The 25,399-nt window shown below is 40.2% G+C and overlaps 3 protein-coding genes across 3 annotated transcripts; all 3 read right to left on the reverse strand.

The window, feature by feature from the left end:
* Positions 1-242: 242 nt before the first annotated feature.
* Positions 243-14,800, reverse strand: arrdc1a (arrestin domain containing 1a). The gene is made up of 8 exons (XM_072664735.1): positions 14,608-14,800; positions 9,808-9,918; positions 6,306-6,356; positions 4,199-4,353; positions 3,333-3,515; positions 3,055-3,231; positions 2,089-2,641; positions 243-971 (listed from the first exon to the last, which is right to left on the reverse strand). Exons 1-8 carry the CDS (start codon positions 14,723-14,725, stop codon positions 931-933), a joined length of 1,389 nt encoding a protein of 462 aa, XP_072520836.1. The 5' UTR covers positions 14,726-14,800; the 3' UTR covers positions 243-930.
* Positions 14,801-16,483: 1,683 nt separating this feature from the next.
* Positions 16,484-17,938, reverse strand: LOC140542069 (P2Y purinoceptor 4-like). Its single transcript, XM_072664902.1, has one exon. The coding sequence runs from the start codon at positions 17,863-17,865 to the stop codon at positions 16,813-16,815; it is 1,053 nt and encodes a 350-aa protein (XP_072521003.1). The 5' UTR covers positions 17,866-17,938; the 3' UTR covers positions 16,484-16,812.
* A 2,309-nt stretch (positions 17,939-20,247) lies between these two features.
* Positions 20,248-21,565, reverse strand: LOC140542123 (P2Y purinoceptor 2-like). Its single transcript, XM_072664974.1, has one exon. The coding sequence runs from the start codon at positions 21,530-21,532 to the stop codon at positions 20,498-20,500; it is 1,035 nt and encodes a 344-aa protein (XP_072521075.1). The 5' UTR covers positions 21,533-21,565; the 3' UTR covers positions 20,248-20,497.
* Between the last annotated feature and the right edge of the window lie 3,834 nt (positions 21,566-25,399).

Genomic DNA, 25,399 nt, shown 5'->3' on the forward strand with positions numbered 1-25,399 from the left:
TAGGCTCAAAGAACCTCCTCTTGATGTTCATGAAGGCATAAGTAGTTATTCCATGGTCTCGTATAAAGATCCTTTTGTAGCCCATTTATTTTTAAGTGTGTAAAATGCAGGTTATGACTGACTGCTGAAAAATGTTATGAAATTACAAACTAAAGCATAATTCTACTTTAAGCAGTTGATGTGATTTGTGTGTTTTCCCTAAATCAGTCATCATCTCTAGCAGACAAGATGAAGCACCAAAGTTTGGCTTACAAAAGAGGTTTATTAGAAAGCAGTCTGTATTACATTATTAATGTATTTGGTGCTGCATAACAAAATACGGTGTAGTCTGTCCTCCCAAATAATGTCAAATATCTCTGGATGAACACACAGTTTTTACTTATTATAAATATCTTGAGTAAAGAAAGAAAGAGGATGTATTAAAGTAAATAAAATAACATACAAAATATCACCCAGTTTGGAAAACATTGAGAATGAAGAATAAGACAGGCTCAAACATCATATAATCCAACAAGCAATAAGAACAAAAAACAACACTTAAACAACGAGCAAAAGGTTTTCAGGTTTTACAGTGGGCTTGTACGAAAGCATTAAAAAAAAGGCCCAATCACTTGATTAGCTTTAATCATTAAATAACACATTAGTTTGTTTGTTAGTGTCTTGAATTATTCATCAAAATAATGCTGCATTTAAAATTATTACTTTTTGTTTTTATTAGAAGACAGAATGCACTAAAAAAACGAAACATTAAAACCAGTGGCATCACGGACACCATCTCATTCTGACTGAAAACTGCCCATAAGTCTTTTTTTTTCCCCCACAATCACAGACTTCCAGTGTGAACAAGGTCCGGTTGTCCCGAAACAGCAAAAATGACAAGTCCTGCATTCAGTCCAGGTGTTGTTTTTCAGTACACACTGAATAAACTCATTATGTATTGGTGCAGCTGTCTTCATAAGATGGTGGAGGCTCTGAGAAAGAAAGGAACACATTCATTAATTTAGTAGTTTCAATTAAAACACTGAAAAATAAAAAAAGAACCACATGGTTACAAACACTGAGCCTAAGCGGCCATATCAAAAAACACCACTAGGGTGTGCTAAAGAGTAATGAGACATGAATTTGACAGAAAGGGTTTTGTGTCAGGTCTCTGACTGCACCATTTTAATGATATGCAAATGGAAAACACTGCAAAATTACTGAGTTACTTACTTATTTAAGCTGTAAGAGTAAGGAATGGAGGTGTGAAACTGCCTCAGATTCTTTGGGGTCAACGATATGAATCTTTAGACTTATTATCCATTAACTAGGACTGTAACAATGCATAGAACAGTGATGATCTTCCAATGTAAAACATGGAAGAAACAAAATGGGCATTGTGGAGATGTGATAATAAATCATGGAGAACAGACATCCTAATAATTAAGGGGTCATATTCGGTTGCATAGTGTTGCTCTAGTCTCATTAGTAGATTATGCAACTACGTGGACAGAATGGTCATGTTTGTAGTAGAGATGTGAGTGTATGGGGTATTTCATTTGGCAAAGTACCTTTACATCAGGTGAGAGGTTCTCTAAGCCTTTAAAAGTGGATCTTGAATCACACTAAATCATGGGTTAAGTGCGTCCCTACGATTAACTACTAAAATTATTCAGCAATTTCTATGGAATTAATATGTATAGTATGCATGTTATGTGATTAATTCTAGAAATTTTAAGGGCCTGTGACTGACAGGGTATTTTGGCAGAATTGTTCAAGTTGTGGGACCCAGTGTAATATGTTTATATGGGGCCCATGAGGCCCTTGCTTGGCAGCGCCCCTGACCACAAACTACAGACATGGCAAATGTAGCTTGGTACTCACTCATTGGCCATTTTAAATGGTCCCACACAGGTACACACTGTAGGAATACATTTACTAACTGTAGCCCATCTGTAGCTGTACAAGTTTTTAATCAATCAATCAAAAGGGATCAGTCCAGGACAATCACCTATCACTGTCTCAGCTATTATTGAGACATGAGACATGACTGAGACATGTTATTGTGTCCACTTATATAACATAAGCCAGTGGGCCACTGGAACTCACCATGTGGATAGGACGAACTCCTGTAATCCGGAGGCAGGACAAGAGGGCAGGTGGTTGGGACAGGTGCAGTGTTCCCATCCGTGAAGAAAGGAATTGTGCCCCCTGTGGATACGCAGAAGGGGGGTGCTGAGGCATTGCTGTTGTTGGTGCCCTGACTCTGAGAGAAAGTGAGGCCTGGAGCGTAGCTGAAGGCGTTGGGGGACACGGCAGCCTCAGGACCACCGGCCTGCTGCTGAGAGTGAATCCTGTTGGGGATCTCCTCACTGTGGCGATTGCCTGCATCCATCATGTCCGGCTCTGGTGGAGGGGCGCTGGGGGCGAGGTAGGCACTGCGAGGCCGTGGGCGAGGGGCGGGCTTGGGGGCCGGTTGAGGAGGTGTGCTGGTGGAAGCAGAGCGAGATGAGGGCTGGCCTTTAGGAGAACCGGGAGTAGCAGGCGGTGTCAAGCGTGGAGCTGCATGCGGTCTGGACGGAGTGCGGCGGCTGGGGTCAACAGCTATGTTTCCAATGTGTATGGGAAGAGTCAGTAACATTTCCGGGTACTTCAGAGAGACCTGCGAGACATGAGATAGTTAATGTGCGCTCGTAAAAGAGAAGGGCAGAGACACCGTGAGTGATCTAGGACAAGATGAAATAGGAATAATCTGATTGGCTGAAAGGAAGCAGGAAATACCACATGTAATTTGCGTGAACTTTCGCTACAGAGAACAAAGTAGCCCAACCAGCTTTCAATCAGTTTTCAAAAGTGGAAAACGGCAGGAGCATTTTTTCTAGAGGTGGGTTTGATCACATTTGTGGCCCATACTAAAAGCCTAGCTCAGCCACAGTGCACTACTCAATATAAAGGAATGAGAAGCAATAAATTAAGGATATTTGGGGTAACAAAGCCAAATACTGTAAGAAGATATTCCATTCACTTGAACAAAAAAGTCAACAAATGAACACTTAGCAATGGCATTACATTCACCTGAATGAAGTAGTTGATCTTGATGAGGTTACAGCCAGCCAGAGAGCACTGGGGCAGAGAAGGCACAATGATCTGCCCTTTCCACTCCGTCTGTTTCCCTCCCTTCACTCCAGCTCCCTCAACTTCCGCTATCGTTCTCAGGTCATGTGTCGGCCTCTTTGTGTTATACGTCACTTTCTAACAGAAGGTAAAAATACAGGTTAGGATACAACAGGGCAAACAGTACAACAGATGCCACAGTCATCATTACACAGTCATGAAACTACTAAAATGGTCACCTGCATTAGACTAGCCACCACATGGCCTGTGGACTTTCCTGATTTGTTGTCAATCTCAGCGGACACTTTGATAACCTGACTTGGAGTATAACCTCGAAGGTCAGTTTTAGCCTGCAGCACCACTGTCCCATTCTTCACCAGCTTGTAGGAGAAGTTCTTCGATACAGATGATGAATTTGGCTTCTGTGAAACACAATGTGAACATGTTCAATTGACACACTACATGGACAAAAGAATTGAGACACCTGCTAATTCACGGTTTCTTCCAAAAATCAAGGGTATTACCAAAAAAAAGAAAGAAAGAAAGAAACCTGTACAGGGTCCAGAGAAGGCTTTGTAATAGATTTTGGTGTAATGCCATGAGGATTGGATTGCATTCAGCAACAATAGTGTTGGTGAGGTCAGGATGTTGGATGATCATCCCAAACTCATCATTCAGCGCAACAATGCCCATTGCACCAGGCTGCCCACTGCTCCAAGCACCTGTGCTCACGGTCACTGTTTGATCACTAGTGTGCATGTGTGTGTTCACTTCACGGATGGGTTAAAGATGGAGGCCAAACTCCAGCTGTGTCCAACACAAATGGTGAATATGGTTGTCTTGCCATGTCATTCTACAGGGACTAGACAAGGTGTGTGTGTGTGTCTGTGGCATTTGCACATCTGTGTCAGCAACGCATACCTAAAGTAGCTGAATGCATTAATTAAAACGGATGTCCACAAACATTTGGACATATTGTGTATTTGACATAATAAAAACATTTCTTTTCCCTGTAAAGTTGCTGTTCTGGAGATACAAGGTTTTTGCATGTCAGTGACAATATACAGTTAGTCAGGAATGAATGATATTGCTGCAGTGGACTAACATGTATGTCTGGCACTTCATTGAGGTCGATGTTGTTCAGCATGTAGAAGGGTTTCTCTATCTGGTAGTCTTTAGCGAAGCGAGCAGTGTCGATAAAGGCTCTAATTCTGTACATGATCCTTCCATGGGGCCCTTCATAAGACGTTGGAGCGGTGGCTGGAAAACAGAAACGTTGATCAGATGCATATCTTCCAAAAAGTGCATTCCTTTAATTAGGTGATGTCAAATCTGAACCAATTTGTGATTTACCAACGAAATAATCTAGAAGCCTTTCTAATCCAAACCATTATTAAGCAAATGACATGGTCCAAAGAAAAGGAACAAATGGCATCATTTGCTGCAGAGTATTATAACATTCTAAAGCATAGGTTTCATTTACAGTATACCGTAGGTCTCTCTTGGCAGACACAACCTAAAACAGGAACAGCTGGAGGAGGTTTCAGTTACCACGCAAAGACACCGCACCAGTTTCTGTTTATGGATCATGTTGCTAAGAAAGAGCAGTCTTTCATAAGACTGCAAGGACTACATGCAGACACTGCGGCTGTTCTTTTAACCTCTTCTAGTATGCTGACCAAAACACACAGAGGCTTGTCTTGCAATTGCCAACTAACTAATTAACCCCCAAGACCTTTGGCATAATGGTTTAAACATGGAACTTTTTGTAAGACATGTGTCCTATTACTTTAAATGTTTGATTGTAGTCGTTACTGCCCAAGGTGGCCCAACCAGTTCCCCCATAGGTGATCAGATATTACATCATTATGCCCAATATTGAGTCAGTCCCCCTTGTGCAGCCACAACAGATCTGGGCATTCGAGGATGGACTAGACAAGACCTCTGAATGCATCCTGTGGTATCTGGCACCAAGACTAACATTAGCAACAGATCCTTTAAGCCCTGAAAACGGTGAGGTGGGTCCTCCACTGATCGAATCAATGACCCTTGGGTGCCCATTACCCTGGTGCTGGGTGGTTTTTTGGACCACTACCTACCAGAAAAACATATATAAGATCTGCCTGGTATTTTGGAGATGTTCTGACCCAGTCGTCTGGCCATCACAGTTTGGCTCCTGTCAAAGTTGTTCATATTCCTATGCTAGCCCTTTTTTCCTGCTTTTAACACATCACCCTCAAGAACCCTCACTTGCTGCCCAACAGATGCCACTGTAGATAAAGATGGTTTTCAAATCAAATGGTTTTCACATCACCGGTCATTGGTGCTAATGCTATTGCTGATCTGTGTATATGTGCTGTATGAACCCAACAACGTACACACAAATATAGTTAAATACAATGTTTTAGGTCCTTTAAGCAACTTCAGGTCAACAAAGACTTTTCAATCGCTAATGGCCGTGCAAATTAGACCACATTCAGGCTTAATTTATGCCCTGAAACGAGGCCTGTAATATTGGTCTTGGCCAACTTCCTCAAATTAACCAATTTTTGCTTACATTTGTTCTGCGTTTACGCGCAGTTATGTACCTGCGGCGCTTTTAAAACAGGTTCAACATTTAAATTCCCTTTACTATATCTGTCTGTATGAGTCCTTTGTAAACTGCATTCTTTCATTTGTGAAAATGTAAAAAGCTGCGCAGGTATGTTAGAACAGAGATTTTCCAATGGGAAAATGTGGTAAGTGGGACGTTTGCCTTACTCTATTATACAGTAAGAAAACTGCTACTCTATTGTTGATATATACACTACAAATTTCTGATGTAAATGCTTTTACATAACGTACCTATGTGCCAAAACCTCTGCACAGTGCTTTTAAAATAATTTAAATAATATACTTTTTTTCCCCAAGGAAGCTTTAACTAGTATAGCTAGCAAAATAACAAGTGTTAGCCTTGAAACCAGTAAACACTGCCAGCAAAGACCATGTATATAGTTATATACCTATGTTAGTCTCATCGTTGAGCCCTGAACCAAATCTATCACGGCCATAAGATGATAAGATTGAAGCGAAAATGGAAACCATTGTATTGTGTGGTTTAAACGCTCTGTTTCCCAGGGTAATAAACACACAGACTGACCTGGGTGTGTCTGTGTGTGTAAGAATGCAGAGATCAGGTGTGGATATGTGAGGTCATCACTGTACAATCTCACCTGGTAGGAGAAATTTGAAAGGGAAACTGTGTTCGCCCTGTTTCAGAGTGCCTAGGGGAATGGGGAAAAAATAAATAAATAAATCACATACACACGAATAGAACAATATCTAACATCACACCTATTTACTTTAATACACACCTGCAATGTACACACAAACCACAGAACAGTGGGTGGAGCCACTGCCTTCCAGTGAAAAGAACATGTTCTTTATACAATTGTTCTTGAGACCTTTCATGGGCCAGTGCGGTCAGACCACTTGATTCAATCACTTTGCTTTGAGATATGCAATCTTATAGCTCATGCATGGATCCTGGATTACCGGTCAGGTTCCTCAAGTTTTCGAACAGAACTGGGAAAATCTGCTTTTAGCTGCAGTGCACCAGTAAGCTGGAATTCACTACAGGAGCCTCTAAAACTTAGCTCACTAGTTGAAACTTTTAGTTTCTAGCCACCTTCAGACAGCTGATAACAGCTGAGTTTTTTTTTTACCTTTTTATTTAACTTAGTTTCTTAATTTAGCATCATCATTTTAGTTACTTATTATTTTGTGTTGAAACCTTAATAGCTTTTGTTTTATACTTTAATTAAATCTTAAAGTTTTTGCCATTTATTATTATTATTATTATTTATTTTTCAATCCCTTTAAGTTGTAAATGCCTGGCAGCATTGAAAATGAGGGTTACCATCACTGTATTTCCGACTGAAAATAAATGCAGATTGACTGTCAAGCTCTTAAACCAGCAGAAAAAGTCCAACATCAACCTCCAATACTCAAGACAAAGGCCATCTCATAAGGCTCATCTCCATACAAACCTGCAGTACTGGGTAGGAACATGCTACATGATCAGGATGACAGAATCTTATCAGACAAATCCAGTATTTGTAATCACGTGTAATCAAGTGTAAAACTACCAGAAAATACACAATCAGACTGCAGACTGCATTTTTAAGTCAACCTCAAATTAAAATTGACATATTAACCAGATGATTAATTATATCATGTCAGTTACTAGACAAAATGATTGTTTCCCTATAACCTTACAACAAAATGTAACAACTTCTCTCCACCTCTGAAATCTTCTGATTCCTTACTACATCATCGACCACCAGCAGAAATATGGAAAATTTGATCAATCGATAACATCATGTTTCACCTCCTACTGCCATCACCCCCACCATCATTTACATTTACGACATTTAGCAGTAGCTCTTATCCAGAGGATGTTACGAAAGCGCTTCGCTGTTCACTCAAAAATTCCCTAGCCAGTGTTAACTGTCAAGAATCATGAGATACCTCAAGCCTCCATACTTCTGAACACAAAAGTCAACATGATACTGAAGACAGAAAGCTGTAGGACAGAGAAAAGTCTAGATGCTCGTCTTCCATACTTCTTAAAGGATGGTGGGCTGTACATCTGAGCTGTACTTTGTAGGCCAGCGTCAGGGTCTTGAATCTGACGAGCAGCTACAGGAAGCCAGTGAAGAGTTACATGGGTAAACTTTAAGAGCAGGCACCGAGAGACGACACTCAGCTAGCTCAGAGACTCTTGCTTGTATTGTATATTTATTAAACAAATCCTCCCAGAATTCCTCATGCATCATGATTTCTGTTTCCTGCACACACGGCACTCATTTGATTACATAACATCCACTCTCACTTGACCGAGTGTGCCCCATAGCCTGCATAAAGGCTGTGTCACCATGACTGACAACAGTAACGTGTGGTTTTTCAGTGAACGAAAGAGAGCGGTTACTGCGACTGCATCTTCATCTCCGAACAGTCAGGGGAAGTGGTCATCATCTGACTGCTGAACAGAAACCACATAAATGCAAAATATATGTGGGAAAATGATCAAAGATCAAAATCATGAACTAATACTGTTGTATTACAGGTTTCAAGTTGAGAGGGAATGCTGCGGTGATATTTCACATATTGTCACGTATCAAATTAATACCCTAGAACTTAACCTACAAACTAGTATTGGTGCCCAGTGCCACAGACAATAGCAGTGACATCCGGGTGCCAGGATACATCCTGTATATTACATATTATAATAAAGTCAACATTTAAAGTCGACATTTTCATTGCATACCATGACATATTTCCGAGTGAGACACAGAATTAGAAAAGGTTCCTGAACAGGGCTGCACAATATCTTGATATATCAAAACACGGATTGCGTTATTATCATAGTTATATTATGACATGTTGGATCATTGACATCTGGTGACTCAGAATACAGCGGAAAGGGTTGTCTTAAATGTTTCTAAGTTCAGCCTAACTCAGATTCAAAACCCTGATGCTGGCCTACAAAGCCAAGAATGGACCAGCCCCTCCATACTTGATGGCAATGCTCAGAAGTCCATCGGTATCAAGAGCCCTTTAAGCTTGAAGTACTGCTCGGCTTAAGCCGCCATCCCTTAAGATCCATGGAAGACAAGCATCCAGGCTTTTTTTGGTCTTAACAGCAAAGTCACTCGCGGTTCTCAAACTGACTTTTGTTGTTAGTAGTATCTAAGCTTAGAGGTATCTTTTGGATCCTAGCCTTTTAAAAACTAGCTAAGGAGATTTTTTGAGTAAACAGTGAAGCACTTTTGTAAGTAGCTCTGGAGAAGATCGTCTGCAAAATGCTGTACATGTAAATCTAAATGTCTCTTTCATGCAAATGAACTTTAATCTTAATGTAAATTATTCTCTATTAATACCCCTACATTCAACCGTAACCCTAACCTTAACCTTAATCTTTTAGGTTTAGGATTTAGGGTTGATTCAAAGGTCAGGATTAGGGTTAGGTTTAGGTGTAGGGTTCTATTCAATAGACACTCATTTACATTCAACCTAGACTTCATTATTAGTTACCATTTGTTATTATTATAACCAGTTTTTGTACATTTCTTTATTTTAAAGGTAGAAATAACATCATAACGTCAGCACCATTTAAAGTGGAACACAAAGTTCCAGGATGAAGCTAGAGGAAAACAGCAGTGTTTGTTTACAACGCCATGAATCACGATATTCTGATGGCAGAAATGTTCTACAGACATTGTGTGATGGGGTGGTTAAGCACGATTGACAAAGCGGAACATTTTTGCATTTTTTTTTTAGCAGATGCCAAAGAAAAAACATCAAAGGAGTGAGTGTATTTTGAGAATAAAAACACAGAGCTTAAATGGGCAGGGCACCAGTTTGTGACCAGTATGACTTACGACATTACGTCAACTGTCTTGGCAGTGCTTTAGAGAGATGCTGTGTGCTGGGGAATCTTAGATTAGATTACCTAGTTGATTTAGAGCTGATAGTTGCATGTTCAAAGCTGAATGAAACGGTGGGACTGTACCACCTAGGGACTTGTGAAAAGGTTAGGTGATGTTATGACGTGCTTAAAATAGCTTGGGTCATGATAAACCAGTTAAAAAATAAATAAATAAATAAATAAATCAACTTTACTTTCAGGTGGAAAATAGAGAGGAGGATGAATGAATGCTCTGTCATGAGTACCTTTATCTGCCACTGAGAGAGAGCTGCTGAAGTACTGCTCTTCTTCTGACCAGGCTGTGTCGTTCGCCTTGTTGGTCACACCACAGTAACCCTGGCAGTTCACCTTGATCGCTGTAAGTGAGCAGAATGTAAATGAGAGAAGCACAGATGGTTACGTATATACTTCATTAGAATTTAGGAGGAATACACACACACATAACCGATCATTTCCAGAGTAATGCATCAAAGCCTCAGCGTCTAGCAGAGTCTTTCACTTATCTTTAGTTGTGGTGAAGCAATGAGGGAATAAACTCATTTTATTTCACACCTACTGTTTCCAAAAGGCTCATTTTCACACATTTTAGCTGTAGCCAACATCAGTGTTGATTCAGTGTACCGCCAAACTTTGATGGCTGGTGTAGATCAACAAGTAAATGCCATTGTGGTAACATGGGGCTAATCACATGACCACATCTACAAAGGGTACAATAGCGCAGAAGCTTTTCCAGAATAACACCGGATGACTGCCATGTTTAACTGATGAACTTACTGACAACCTTTTAGTTTGTGTGAATCTGCTTCTCATGAAACCTGACACAGCACCTAATGTAATGCAAGTCTCCCTCTCTGACAAAAAAAGGGTAGCATAGAGGTACATTTCTGCTCACCATAGTAGACAAATATGGAAATATCTTGCATCGATCAGCCAAAACATTAAAAAGCATTTGCCCAATAGTGTGTAGGATCCCCTCAAAACAGCACAGAGGCATGGCCTTCACAAGATAAGCCAGCATTACCCTTATCAACAGTCTGTGCTACAGTAGCTTTTCTGTGGAATCAGAGCAGATGGCCTAGCCTTCTAGTTCTTCATGTGTATCAGTGAGCACTACGCACCCATGACCTTGCTGCTGGATCACTGGCCGTCCTTTTTCACTTGCATGCCGGAAACACTCCACAAGACCTACCTTTGTCAAAGACTCTGTTTACAACTGGTATTTCATTTATCTTGAGTATCAGGATTATATCTGGATAATGCAAGTGTAAACACACCCAAGATGCAGAGACAAATACAATCCAGATACTAGTCACATGAAGTGACCAGATATAAACGGGGTCCAAGTGGCTCAGACTGCCCATTTTGCTTGCTTCCAACACACCAACATAAAGATGCCTAAGATGTAGATCCCACCCCTTGACATGAGCCACTGTTACAAGATAATCAGTGTTATTCACCTCACCATACCACTGTTTCTGGCTGATCAGTATGGAGCCCCACTGTTGACATCTCACAAAAAAAATATGGCCACGACTTAAGGCGTGAGAACAGATCTCATCTTTCTACGTCGTGGCCATTCATGTGGGACGTCACCAGCAGGGCACCGTAGGGTGTATTTAGGTGTATATTTAGTCTAGATCTCATGGATCTCATCATACACTAGGTATTATATAGAGAATAATGAAGTTAATGGCTCAGTTCAAAACATAATTACATTTCTTTATGAACTTTTAATGTATATGTGCAATTTTCTCTGCAATACTTTAGATTCATATTTCAGTCATCTGTTATTTATATTTTATCATATGTAACTGTTATTCTGCTCTCTTAGTTTAGTTGAAGCTTTTCCTGTTGTTTTTTTGTTTTTGTTTTTTTTACTATGCATAAATTTCTGTGTACTCTGTGGAAAGACAACTGAGTTTTATTTAAATGTATTAAATGTATTTTATATTTTAATAAGAATAAAATTTATGTTATCACAAAACTGAAACCATATGAAGTAAATATTATTCATAAAAAAAACTAAAATCTATGATTACAAAGCTGTAATAAAATCAAGAGTAAAGGATCTGGAAACGCAACCAAGAATTCAGCAGGAAAATATGTTCAGTTATTGAGAAAATAACATCATAATACAGAAAGTCTTTTTTATTTACAGAAGATTCAACCACTTGTTTTTCTGGTGATGTCAAAGTGAAATATGACCGTGTTTACACTTGGCTTCATGCAGATCACCCATCAAGGTTATACCAAAAGAAGGAGCTCCCAGAGGTCAAACCTTGAAGCTTAGATACTGCAGAACCACTGAGGCCTACAAATACTCAGAAGCATGGACTGAAGCGTTTGAATGCACAGGCTGAACAGCGACCTTGTTCATTTCATGTTTCGACGATTCAATTTCATTCTGGTATTGTGTGCCGCACCAGGAATGTCAACAATCCTGTTTTTCCACAGCGCTAACAGAGACAGTAACACAGTGACTCAGTAGTGTCCAAACATTGTGAAAACAAGCTTTCATTTCAAGTTCAGCTCATATTCTCCCACAATACAGCAGCAAAAGAGGAGCACATGAATGACTGAATAGGGTTTTTAAATATAGTTTAGTATAGGTAATGTATAGGTCCCCCTCATGCCACCAACACAGCTCTGACCCAGTGAGACATGGACCCCACAAGACCTCTAAAGGTGCCCTGTGACATCAACATGTTAGCAGCAGATCCTTTAAATCCTGTAAGCTGGGAGGTGGGGCCTCCGGGGATCACATCAACGAGCCTTGGACGCCCATGACTTCACTGTCCTTCAACCATTATTAGTAGGTACTGACAACTGCACACCAGGAACCCCCCCACAAGACCTGCCTGATGTTTTGGAGATGCTCTGACCCAGTTGACTAGCCATCCCATTTTGGCCTGTGTCAAAATTGCTCAGATCCTGCTTCCAATACATCATCTTCAAAAACTTAGTATTCCCTGCTTCCTAATATGTAGTTCCATATGTAACCAATGTTATTCAAGTCACGCGACAGTGGTTTTAATGTTATAGATAATTGGTGTATTTGGTCTGAACCATTATTTCCATACAACAAAGAGAAGCAGTTCAAATGCTGGGGCCTTCGATCCAAATGAGGGTCAAGCAAAAGGTGCAACAATGGCAGTATTGTAAGTCCTGAGACTGCATAAGGCCAGCTGGGGGGCTGCTCATGCCTTGTCAGGTCTGACTGCACAGGTGGCTCTCCAGCTGAGATCTTTGTTACAGGAATGGCTGATCTCTGTGCTTTGTCATTAACAATAATGGAATATTCAAATACAACGAGGCTGAAATCTGTTGCCTCTACAGATAATGTACATCGCTGCACATTCAGTTTTACATTTGCATATCATCATATAGGAAATTGCCCTTGACATTATGTGAACAACTCCCTATGAATGGACCAGTATCATGTTAATAAATGTTTTTAGTTTTCTCCATGGTTTGAATCCTGTAGCTGCTCTGTACACTGTGCAAGTAATTATGGATTAACTGACCAATAGAAATGCAATTTCTAAAAAAGAAAATGAAAGTTTTAATTCAAACATTTTTGCCTTCTCCTGTAAAGTCACCATTTTACAGTTATATGCATTATATATATATACACACACACATACACATATACACACACATACATACATACATATACACACACACACACACACACACACACGTAACTGTCTTAAAATTAGGCTTCCTTGGCCTTCCTTTATAATACACAACGGATATTCACAGTGTTGAAGTATGTCTAGTGACTAGTTTGACTGTCAGGTTAAAGTAGAGCTGGGCAATATGACGATATTGTATCGTATTGTGATACACATTAAGCTTTTGTAAGCATATTGAGGATATTGTTAGTGCTTAATAAACAAACAGTGTAATTTAGTTTGTAGTTTAATTAGATAAAGTGCAGCAAAATAAAAATCACTGTACTCATTACAGGAGACTATCTAAATAGTAGTTTTTAAGAATCTGTTGCTAACGATGTATTGAGCGATTATATCCATCATGACAAAGTTTTTGTATCATGAAAAATGTCTTTAAATATCGTATTTTGACCATATCACCCAGCCCTAGGTTCAAGCCACATAAGCATATCTTGCCACCTGTCCCATTAGTACCACCCACTGTCCTATTTTCACGAAGAATAATGGGGCTGATCTAGCTAAACCATTCAACAACCACTGAGCAGGAGACCACTATAATGAGAAAACTGTCTCCTACCAAACAGACCAAAAGACTTAAAAACAGGTGGCGGGGTTTGAAATGCCTTAGTATGTAGAAGTCTGAAGAACAAAGGAGAACACTGAGTGTGTATTGTATTTAGATAAGTTTTAAAAGTAGACCATCAAGACTGATTATCAGATAGTTTAAGGTATCACATGAATCATTAACCATGCAGACCGGTTTCTGTGTTGCTTGAGGGCTGAACACACACCACTTGGAAAAACAATGAACACTACAGAGCAACTGGCTGAACAGCACATCCACATTCTTTTCTGATAGGCCTTTGTTATTTTTCCACGTAGGGCAAATGGTCCCTTTTTAAAAATGTATGTATGTATGAGACGTTACAGCATCCTAAAGAGAACATAGGCCCAACACTGTCTTCAGAGCATGGAAACAGGGTCACAGGCTTGATCTTTTTTTTTTATCTCAGCTAGGATTATATAGTGTCGTGGTTAGGGTAAACCTCTGATTTCGACTGAACTCAACTGAGCTCAGTGACAGAGAGACATGGTTGGCTTCTTCAGGTAGAGGACAGCCAGTAGTTATGCTTTATGGAAACAATGTCAACAAACACACACACACACACACACACACACACACACACACACACACACACACAGTGTTGTTTACCTGTAGAATAATATTAATCCATTATCCCACCTAAATTGGGACCCATAGCCTCGATTAAGGACTACTTTCTGGATGTTAGGGTAAAATAAAAACATCTAGTGGGAACGTAAACACCTCGCTCCTTCATGGCTACGCGATAAATGGCCTAGGTGTCTTACCTTTGCACTGGATATGCTGGGCAGTGATGATTTTCACAGTGCCGGAGATCGACTCGCCCGGACTATAAACCACCTTGTTGTCTTTCAGAGTGATCTCAAACTCCTGAAGTTTCCCCATCTCCTTCCTTTTGCTGTCCAGCTTCCAGCCACCGCGGACGGTCGGCTGATCTGCTCGGCTGGCCTCAGAGAGGAAATTGCCCTACCTGAGTTTCTGCCCGTCATCGTTACGTCACGACGTTCACCTGGCGCGGCAGGTGGAGCTGAAGGCTGGAGCGTTCAAACCAGGCCGGTATGCAGGCCGGAGTGGTGGGCGTTTCGAAACCTTGTTGACACGCCCACTTTATTGCATACATCACATTTTGACACGCCTACATACTCACGTCTTTGCAGCACCAAAACACTTATAACAGTTGTAAACAGAGGTGGGTAATAACTTCTGACATTTACATACAACTCAAGATTTCTAAGACAAGAAAAACAAAACACTAGCAGTATAAAGAAACTAAAAAACAATAGTCTGATAAAAGCAAATGTTAAGAAGGTAAATGTATTTGTAAAAATGTAAAAGGTAAAATGATCTGTTCATTTAAAGTAATTATACTAATTTTTCATTATCCAACATAATTAGAGAAATAAAAATGTTTTTATTGTGATGACTGTCTTAACTATGTAGTAAAAAATGTTTTATCAGTTCAATTAAAAAATGATAAATTATACAAAAAAAAAAAAAAAAATATATATATATATATATATATATATAGCCAGTTTTAAAACCTAGCCTCCCTTTTTTCTATATTTGTCATAAATGTCAAATATGTCAAATGTGTTCTGTGTTTTTTTGTTACTTGTCATACGTGTTGCTCTCACCAAGACAAATTTCTTGTATGTGTAACATACTTGGTGAAATAAAGAGATTCTGATTCTGATTCTAAATCTGGCAATTGTTCTTTATATTGCATGGCCCAATAGAAATGCTCTACAATTTCTTTTTTTACTTCCTTTGAAATGTAAGTTTTTTTCCTCTGTAAAATTGTTATTTTGGCGACACACATTTTTCTGTGTGACAGCGACAATATGCTATGACTGTTTTACTGAACATATCTGACCATCTCATAATGTGAAAAGAAAATGCATACATTTAGGCAATATGTTTCATGCAGGAAAATTTCTAAAATTAAAAAAAGACCTCAAGCTCCTATCTATCCACCCTGGTCAGGTTCATTTGTAAGGTTTAGTAAATTCTCAGCTAAACACAATTAAACAACAATCAATTAAATACTAATAAAACATATTTTTCTTAGGAAAAAATCAGTTTAGATTTAACAGATTTTAAACAATTCCACTTTTACAGTAAGGTGAACTACAGTGGCGTATCTGCTAAAGGCCTTATAGCACCTTGAGGGAGTGTTGAAATCCTTGACTTAAAATAGTTTTATGTGATAAATCACTGACCAAAATGTTACACATATACAAAGGCCTCATATTACTGTTTTAAAACCACAGGTACGGAGCAGAAGCCCCACATTCAGTTCCCCAAAAACCTTTCGGTGCATGGTTCTTTAAATAATCATTTTGGTAAAAGAAATGTGTGAAGAAGCTCCTTAAACACTAATAAAGTGTTTCCAGAGTCTTGGTTTGCCACCAAGCCAAAGACTTTTAAAAAGACTTTAACTATTAGACAGTACTATACGGACTGGATACAGGACATTAAAAAGGGAAACCAAGTAATCTGAAGGGAACATCAGAGTTCTCCTTTTCATATAACTGTAACAGTTGCTTGAAATGAGTGTTTTGCAACCATATCTTTTTTAAATTTTACTGCACACATAAGCTAATATTTTACTTATTTTATTTATAATTTAAGTAGCCATTAAAAAGATCAAAAAGATACAAATCACTCATCTGCTCTTTTAAATTAAATAAAAATTAATTAAAAATAAAATACAATAGAATAAAATAAGTCATTCATGAAATTTGAAGATGGTCATCCCAGCTAGAGAAAGACCATCTCTAACCTGGTAAGCATCAGTGATCATAACAACCAACAAAGCAGCTACACAAAACTGAAAAATGCTACAAACGTTTAAAATATGACCATAAAGCACACAGATAGATGATTAGTTACTAAATAAACTCTCGAATAAAAGTGCATTGATCAAATAATACAAAAACAAAATTAGCAAATGAAGAACAGTGGATTTCCATTCAGGTAGATATTGTATAAACAGCACTTCTTTTAGCAGAGTAGCTTACTGTTTCAGACTCACTTCTGGTGTTTCTTTCCTGTTCATGAATCTTTTTTCTTGATAGGGATTTTCTCAACGCTCTACTGAAATGATGCGACCCAAAGAAGTAGATAAGGGGGTCCAAGCAACAGTTGATTCCTCCCAGGATATAGGATGCATAGTATGCTGTTTCCAGTCCTAGAAGAAGCTGACATTGGGTGGGATAGTACTTCTTAACCACAACTCCAACAGTCCGCACAACGTTGAGAGGAAGAAAGCACAGGCCAAAGATGATCAGACATACTCCTATCATCCTCATGGACTTCACCTTGATTGCCTGGCTTTGAGCAGAGTCCACCTTGAGGCGGGAAAGTGATCTGGCCAGGCGGCTATAGCAAGCCACAGATATGGCGAAAGGTATGATGAAGCCAAAAATGAAGAGTAAGAAGTTGATGACAAAGTACGCGTCTGTAAGATTCTTCTGGTGTATGGAAAGGCACTGCTTGTGGCCTTCTTCATTCGTAACAGGTAGGAGGATGCCGTAGATGATGGCCTTTACCAACAAAAAACACCACACTCCAACACACAGCTTCTTCACAAAGCTTTTCCTTTTCATGGGAGAAGCTTGTTTGATTTGGACCACCATCACGTAGCGATGAATGCTGATGAGGGTGAGGAACATGATGCTACCGTAGAAGTGAGCACTAAGCAAGGCTATCTTCAGCTGGCATGCAAAACGTCCAAACTCCCAGTTGCTCCCATTGGCAAAGTAGGCAGCCATCAGCGGTGTGGCAGGACAAGCAATGGCATCGCTGATGGCCAGATTGAACTGCAGAACCGTGCCGGTCCTCCATTTGGCCATCTTGCAGGTGAAGACCCAGAGGCTGTAGCCATTGAGGAGGAGGCCCAGCAGGTAGACCAGGCAGAGGAGCACGGTGAGGAACACATGCTGAGCTTCTGGTGGACAGTGTGGTTCAAAGCCTTTACTGCTGTTCTCCAGGGCGGTGGCTGTGGTAGGAACTGAGATGTTCATTTTGAGAGGAGTTTGAGAATGTGGATGTATTCTAACACCAATACCAGATGGAGATCAGGGGGGGAAGAGGAAGAAGAAGTTGCAGGGCAGTTCTTTCTCTTTCTCTTTTTTTTTTTTTTTTTTTTTTTTTGCAAGTCAAAAGCTGAAAACAAAAACAGCAAAACTCTTTAGCCTTTCTAATGTCATAACACATATTCATGTATATGAGATACTGTCCTCTGAAACAGCTAAACCAAGAGAAACGCCAACGTATTCGTCCACATGACATGTCATTTTCAAGCTACGTTGCACAATAAGGACAAAAAAGTGCACTTACAGCAACATGTGTAATGAACCATCTCCAGATGTGCACATCTGCGCAAGTTAAGCACTGTGCAGAAACACAGCGCTAGTGTCACTTTAGCAGACTGCACTGGCGGCATAAATAGGATTTCCTTTTTAGCCTTTGCACCCTTTTTCTCAAGAGCACTGCGATAACCAAGTGAGAAAGACATCATCACCATTTGAACAGGATGATGACAGTTGAGACTTTTTTGGTCTATTATATTTTCATGTTCACTAAATGTTCAAATGTTTGTGGACACCCCTTCTAATAAGCTGCACCCAATGCACACACACACACACAGACAGCTTGTCTAGTACCTTTAGAGACATTCTGCCAGTAGAAGCAGAACTCTGGAGCAGATAAACATGAACCTATTGGCCCAGGCCTAATGCTAGAGGGGTATAAAGCCTCCCAGCATTGAGCTGTGGGGCAGTGAGACTGTGTTTTATGGGTTGATGATGGTGCTCCAGCCAATATGTTTGGAATGAGTTGGTGAGTTGGGAATTAGGTGAGGTGGTGATCATCCAACATCCTGATCTCACTAACACTCTTGTCACTGAATGCAATCAAATCCTCACATCAATGCTCCTCAAACATCTAGCAAAAAACCTTCCCTGGACAGTAGAGATAGTTACTCCAACAAAAGCAGGGTAAACTGTTTTTAATACCATTACATGTGTCCCAATACTTTTGTCCAGCTTAGCTATTACAGTGACACTGAAAAATTAAATAAATGTAGATATAGCAGGTATGACAGCACGATCATATTTTTATAGGTTTAGCATCTAGCATGTGCTCCTCTACACAAGTGTCTAAAGATCTGAAAATTAAAGTAAACCATGGCCATGTGGTAGGGGAAAGCTATTAGAAGATCATTTGTACCCAAGCTCTTACAGCCTGTGGTTTTTACAGTGAAGACTGCCATTAAGAAATAGTAGTTCAGGGAACCGCGGAGGTCAGGAAATGCTTGTATAGCGGTAAGACAGGCATATCAAAACCCCCTTTGCCTGTGTGAAAGCTGCATGATCAGGAGTCAGAAGTGGTGGTCCACCGTTCCACTGTGCAGCATTGCTTGCACAAATATAATTTCACAGAAGAGTCATAAGACCTTGGAAACAAAAGCTGTGGACTGATGTCTCACTGAAGCCAAGCAGAACTCAATGGTCACGAACAGCAAAGTTACATTTGGAGGAACAAAGGAAACACATTTTATGATTTTACTGATTACACAAAATACCTGCAAATGTCAAACCATCTGTGTAAAGGCCAATGCCAGGATGTCTTTTACAACATACCTCAAAACCACCATAGACCTGAAGTGACACAAACTGAAACTTTCGCAATGGAGCTCACACTAAACATCATAGAACATATGAAGCTGTGCAACAAAATGACCCATTTTAGGAATAGAGCTCAAAAAACAATCGGACTGCTATTAAGTTCTACTAAGTAACTCTGTAAAGTGCCCAAACTTTTCCACAGGCCACAAAGACCATTTACATTTCTTTTATTTTTGTAGATTATGAAAGACAGAATTACTGTGCATTGGAAGTCGCTATAAATACTTTACATGCAGAAGTGTGGACTACTTAAAAAATAAATAAAAAAAAAACAAAACACAAAATGTGTAATATGAACAAGCTATCAAATGTTACAATACCTTCCATCAAAGCATCTGATTTCAGTATAAAACAAAGTGAAAGTAAAAGCAGCAAGATATTACAGGCAATTTCAGAACTTTTTACATTGAGGTGATGACTGATACTTTTCTTATCAGCCACAGCAGAGCAGCAAAATGAATGATATGTGCTGGTATGCTGTTGTAAAAAGCTCAATATTGATTTGTGTGTTCATTTGAATTGTTCCCAAGTAAGTAAAAATTGCCCTAACTGCAATTAAATTAAGCATATAAATATAAATAAATATATATATATATATATATATATATATATATATATAGGTGTGTGTGTGTGTGTGTGTGTGTGTGTGTGTGTGTGTGTTTAAACACACTATGGCAAAGATAATGAGGATAATTTCATTGTGTAAAGGAGCACCAGTGAAATCCTTACAACAATGTTCCAAACGCTGTCACAGAAGAGTAGAAGGAGAAGTTTAATATAGCAAAGAAAAGGACAAGTTCTTTTTAGATACCACTGAAGAAACATTGAATTAGAGGGTGTCAACAAACATTTGGACTAAGTAATTGAGTGACTAAGTTGGTTTCCAAACTGGAAACCTAATTAGTCAGTTCTAATGTCCCTCCAGCTGTTAATGCCCCATGTGCACGTATGTAATCAAATGTAGGACCTAGTGAGCGACTGTGTTATTTTCCCTACTAACTGTCTCGGCACAGTCCTCTTGAGGTGTTTGGATCCTGGCCCCAATTTTCCTAAGCGAACTGCGGACAGCTTTTGTGAAGTTCTCAGAGGAAAAACAGTAGATGAGTGGATCGAGACAGCAGTTGGCTGAAGACAGGACCCACGACGCGTAGTAAGCAGTCTCCACCTGCAGGAGAAGGTCACAGTTGCTGGAAAAGTACTTCTTGACCACTACGATCATGGTGCGGACCACATTCATGGGCAGGAAACACAGACCGAATATGACCAGACAAATGGCCACCATTTTCTGTGATTTACTCTTTATCTGCTTGCCCTTTTGGTGGCAGATGTTGATGCTAGACAAAGACCTTGCCAGACGGATGTAGCAGAACAGTGAAATGGTGAATGGGACCAGGAAGCCGGGAATGAGCAGAACGAAGTTCATGGCAAAATACACCTCAATGTTCTCTCCCTGGTGGATGCTAAGGCATACTGTGTGGTTCCCCACAGTGCTTATATCCAGGAGACTGAAACACACTACTCCCTTTATTAGCACAAAAAGCCAAACTCCTGCACAAAGCCTCTTGACAAAGTCCTTTTGTTTCAAGCAGGAGTCCTGACTGTGGTAGACCACAGATACGTAACGGTGGACGCTTATGAGAGTAAGAAAGAGGATACTCCCATAGAAGTGAGTGGTCAACAGGGCGATTTTGACCCGGCACATGAGGCTCCCGAAAGCCCAGTTTCCTCCCAGAGCAAAGTAAACCATAATAAATGGAGCCAGTGGGCATATGATGGCGTCACTGATGGCCAGGTGGAATTGAAGAATGGTTCCAGCCTTCCATTTAGGCATGCGCCGCAGGAAGACCCACACGCTGAAGATGTTGAGGAGGAGGCCAAGCAGGAGAACCAGGCAGAGGAGCACAGCAATGGAGATATGCTGGGATACTACTGGACAGGAGACACTGCTATTCTCTTTCATTGAGTTCAGCAAAATGGAGTTGTTAGAGCTATCTCCAGTCATGTTTCACAAAGAAGTGGAGGAAAGATCTGTGCTGTTCATCTACAGGAGGCAAATTTCAGCAAAAAGAAAGTGTTAACAGAGCACAGAACAATGCTGAACGGTACTGTTTACAACACTGTCATCTCACACACATCCAGGATACATTTATTACTGGATGAGGCTAATGACAATTCATGTTTTTGATCACAAATAGGAGCAACCGTGGACTATTCTGAGCCTATCTTAACATTGACATACATTTAGACCTGTATTACAGGAATGATCTTAAGGCAACTCAAGTTATCAATCCCAAATAGACACTGCTGTGCATTCAACCTTAGCATACTATGCTACATAGAGTCATATTATTTTGAACAAGGTATCATAACAAGCTAAAGTCTGTAAATAGATCCATTTCCCCTTTGAAAAATGTATCTGCAGCCATTGTAGGCTTAATTACATCTGGCCACACACAATGCAGTCTGCATTTGCCTACAGAAGATAATCATTTCATATTAGAAGATAATAGACAATATATCATATGTAAATCTGAACTTACAGTCTGTGTGGCCTCTGAAGAGAAGTGGAGTTGCTGTAGGTTAAGCCTCACCAAACCCTAACCATCCTCTACTTGCAAGTAAAACCTCTAAACAACTTCCTGAGTGGTAAGGTTCCTCTAATGTTCATAAATAGTCTTGAAAACGCCTCCAAGCACAAGACCAAGAATTGACATCTTTCAAAGAAAGGTCTAGAGATTAAGCTGATAATGTCTGCACTAATTATACAGGGCCTATGTGGGCTCACACATCGGTTTTGTTACAGATTTAGTTTAAATGGCAAAATTATTATTATAAGTGTCGTTGCACAATTATTCAAATTATGTAACTAGAAAATTGCATTTCCTGGAGAAAACGCAGGTTGTGCAGCTTGAGGGGATCTCACTTCCAGGCATTTCTTAGGCTCATACAGTTGCTATGGTGTTTCAGGTGGTTGCCTAGGTGTTACTACACTATATGCACAAAAGTATGTGGATGCCTGCGTTTGTTGGAAAAACTGCCTCCTATTGGCAGTGAGAGTAATGAGAGTACTGATGATGAATGGGGGTAATAATAATAGTGGCAGAGTCCATGTCATTTTTAACATTAGTCAGGTAGCAGTGGCAGGAGGGTGGGCAGCTAGTCTGACACAGGTGGAAGGGGAGCCTGGTGGTCAGTATGGTGGGTGGCAGCTGGTCTGACGCAGGTAAAAGGGACCCCAGCGATCAGTCTTCTAACAGGTCAGGCCGGATAAGTGGGCAGCCACTTATCGTGATGTGATGAGTGCTGTAATAATGATGAACACCCCGTTGCCATGGTTACAGCTCACTTACCTTCTTTCTTTACATTTTAGCCCTCAAAAATTAACCAAAAGGGTTGTCCGTCGACAAGCTGAAAATACGTCAAAATGAATGAATTTCTTTATGTGATATGGACAAGAATTCATTAAACTACATCTTAATGAATTGCATCTGTTTATTTAGAGTTATAAAAAGTAAGATGTTTAATTTTAATATTCATTCATTACATTAATTGCATTTAAATATTCTTTTAATGGGTGCATTTTTCACAGTGCTGTATAATTTCGTAATTGGCCTCCAGATGTACAGTAAAGTTGTTGTTTTTTTTGGTTTTCCTAGAAACTTTCAACAAAGAATTCAGATCAACCAATCAATGTTGATGTTTGAGGTTTCTTTACTGATTATGCCTCTGAATAGATCCTTTTCACATTCAATCCAGGTTAAACACCCCTCTGAGCCTCTTCCTTTGCTGTGGTCCAGGCCTAGAAACAAGAACGCTAGCTAAGGTAGCTCAGCTCTCTGTTGGTCTAAGGTATCAAACTGTTGGCCAAAATGTATCTGATGACAGAACCAGTCCAGCTTGGTCATCAGTCATATCTAAACCAACATTTTTACTTCTGTGAATTTTCCTTACTTCTGTAAAACTTCCAGGACAGGCAGTGGATGCATAGAGCAAGGACGTGGATGTAGGATGTAGTGGCTCTGCTCTGTTGCTGGACTTTCAAAATTGTACTGCTTCATCCAGAGAGAGGGAACTTTGACTTGTAAAACTGACCTACTATATTTGCTTATTTAATAAATACATAATGATTCAGTCATTTATTTATTAATTAATAAAGAACACATTACATTTCATTTACATTAATTGGACATAAACTGGAAACAGACAACAGAGGTTCATCCAAATGACTGTAAAGGAACTAAAAAATGAATGGCGTGGTTTTCAGGGTAATGGTGCATCACAGACCAGCAGGAAGACTGAATGTCTCAGACTACGGGGAGGCAAATACACCACGCACATCCTTCTCAGGAACAGTACCAGAGGGTACGCCGTGTTGTGCGTGTTTGTTTATTTTGGTTTGGCCTGACAGAGAGAAATAGGAAGATAGGAAAACCATGTCATGGTACAATCTCAACATCACTTCCATTTTCCGGCTCTGAGTGATGACCACCTGTGACCACAGTGAAGCACACAACCCATGTGCAGTGGGATTAGTGCAAAATTCTCAGTGGTGCAATATTGCAGAAGTAAACCTATGGAAAGACAAAACCTCTAGTAGCAATGATGTCATATGAGTTTAGAAGAACGCTAGAAAGTAGGTCAGTGTGAGCGTTTCATGAAATAATGCCCTGATGAACATTCTCTCAATAACGTCTTTATCAGTAACCCGAAACCTCTGAAGCCAGTTTTCCAGCAAGGGCCAAGCATTTTGCAGAGTGTCAGCATTATCTCAGGTAAGCCTGGCAAACCGTGGACTTTCCTACACTGCCTGAAACAAAAGGGTGCTGTACAGGTATAGTACACACCCCTCAAGGTACAAGCAATGTAATGAAGAACAAACAAAAAGCTTAGAGTTTAGAGTTCCATAAGTGTATGAAACCAAGCACTTAGGCATGCAGACTGCTTTTACAAACATTTGTGAAAGGATGGGTCGCTCTCAGGAGCTCGTGATAGGATGCCACCTGGGCAACAAGTCCAGTCATAAAATTTTCTCACTACTAAATATTCCACAGTCAACTGTCAGTGGTATTATAACAAAGTGGAAGTGATTCGGAACGACAACAACTCAGCCACAAAGTGGTTGGTCACGTAAAATGACAGAGCAGAATCAGCCGAGGTATGTATGCAGAGGTCGCCAGACAGACCTGCAAACTTCATGTGGCCTTCAGGTTAGCTCAAGAACAGTGCATAGAAAGTACCAGATGCAGTAATGTAAAGCACGCTGCCACTGAAATCTAGAGCCGTGGAGACGTGTGCTCTGGAGTGGCAAATCACGCTTTTCCGTCTGGCAATCCGATGGGCTAGTCTGATTTTGGCGGTTGCCAGGTGAACAGTACTTGTCTGACTGCATTGTGCCAGGTGTAAAGTTTGGTGGAGGGGGGATTATGGTGTGGAGTTGTTTTTCAGGAGTTGGGTTCGACCCCTTCCTGTTCCAACATCACTGCGCAACAGTGCACAAAGCAAGGTCCATAAAGACATGGATGAGTGAGTTTGGTGTAGAAGGACTTGACTGGTCTGCACAAAGTCCTGACCTCAACCCGATAGAACACCTTTGGGATGAATTAGAGTGGAGACTGCGAACCAGACCTTCTCGCCCAACATCAGTGTCGACCTCACAAATGTGCTTCTGGAAAAACGTTAAAAAATTCCCATAAACCCACTCCTAAACCTTGTGGAAAGCCTTCCCAGAAGAGTTGAAGCTGTTATAGCTGCAAATGGGTGGCCTGACATCATATTAAACCCTATGGATTAGGAATGGGATGTCACTCAAGTTCATATGTGTGCGAAGGCAGGCGAGCGAATACTTTTGGCAATATAGTGTGTGTTGCCT

The sequence above is a fragment of the Salminus brasiliensis genome, chromosome 20 (assembly GCF_030463535.1).
Source record: "Salminus brasiliensis chromosome 20, fSalBra1.hap2, whole genome shotgun sequence".
Taxonomy (NCBI): domain Eukaryota; kingdom Metazoa; phylum Chordata; class Actinopteri; order Characiformes; family Bryconidae; genus Salminus; species Salminus brasiliensis.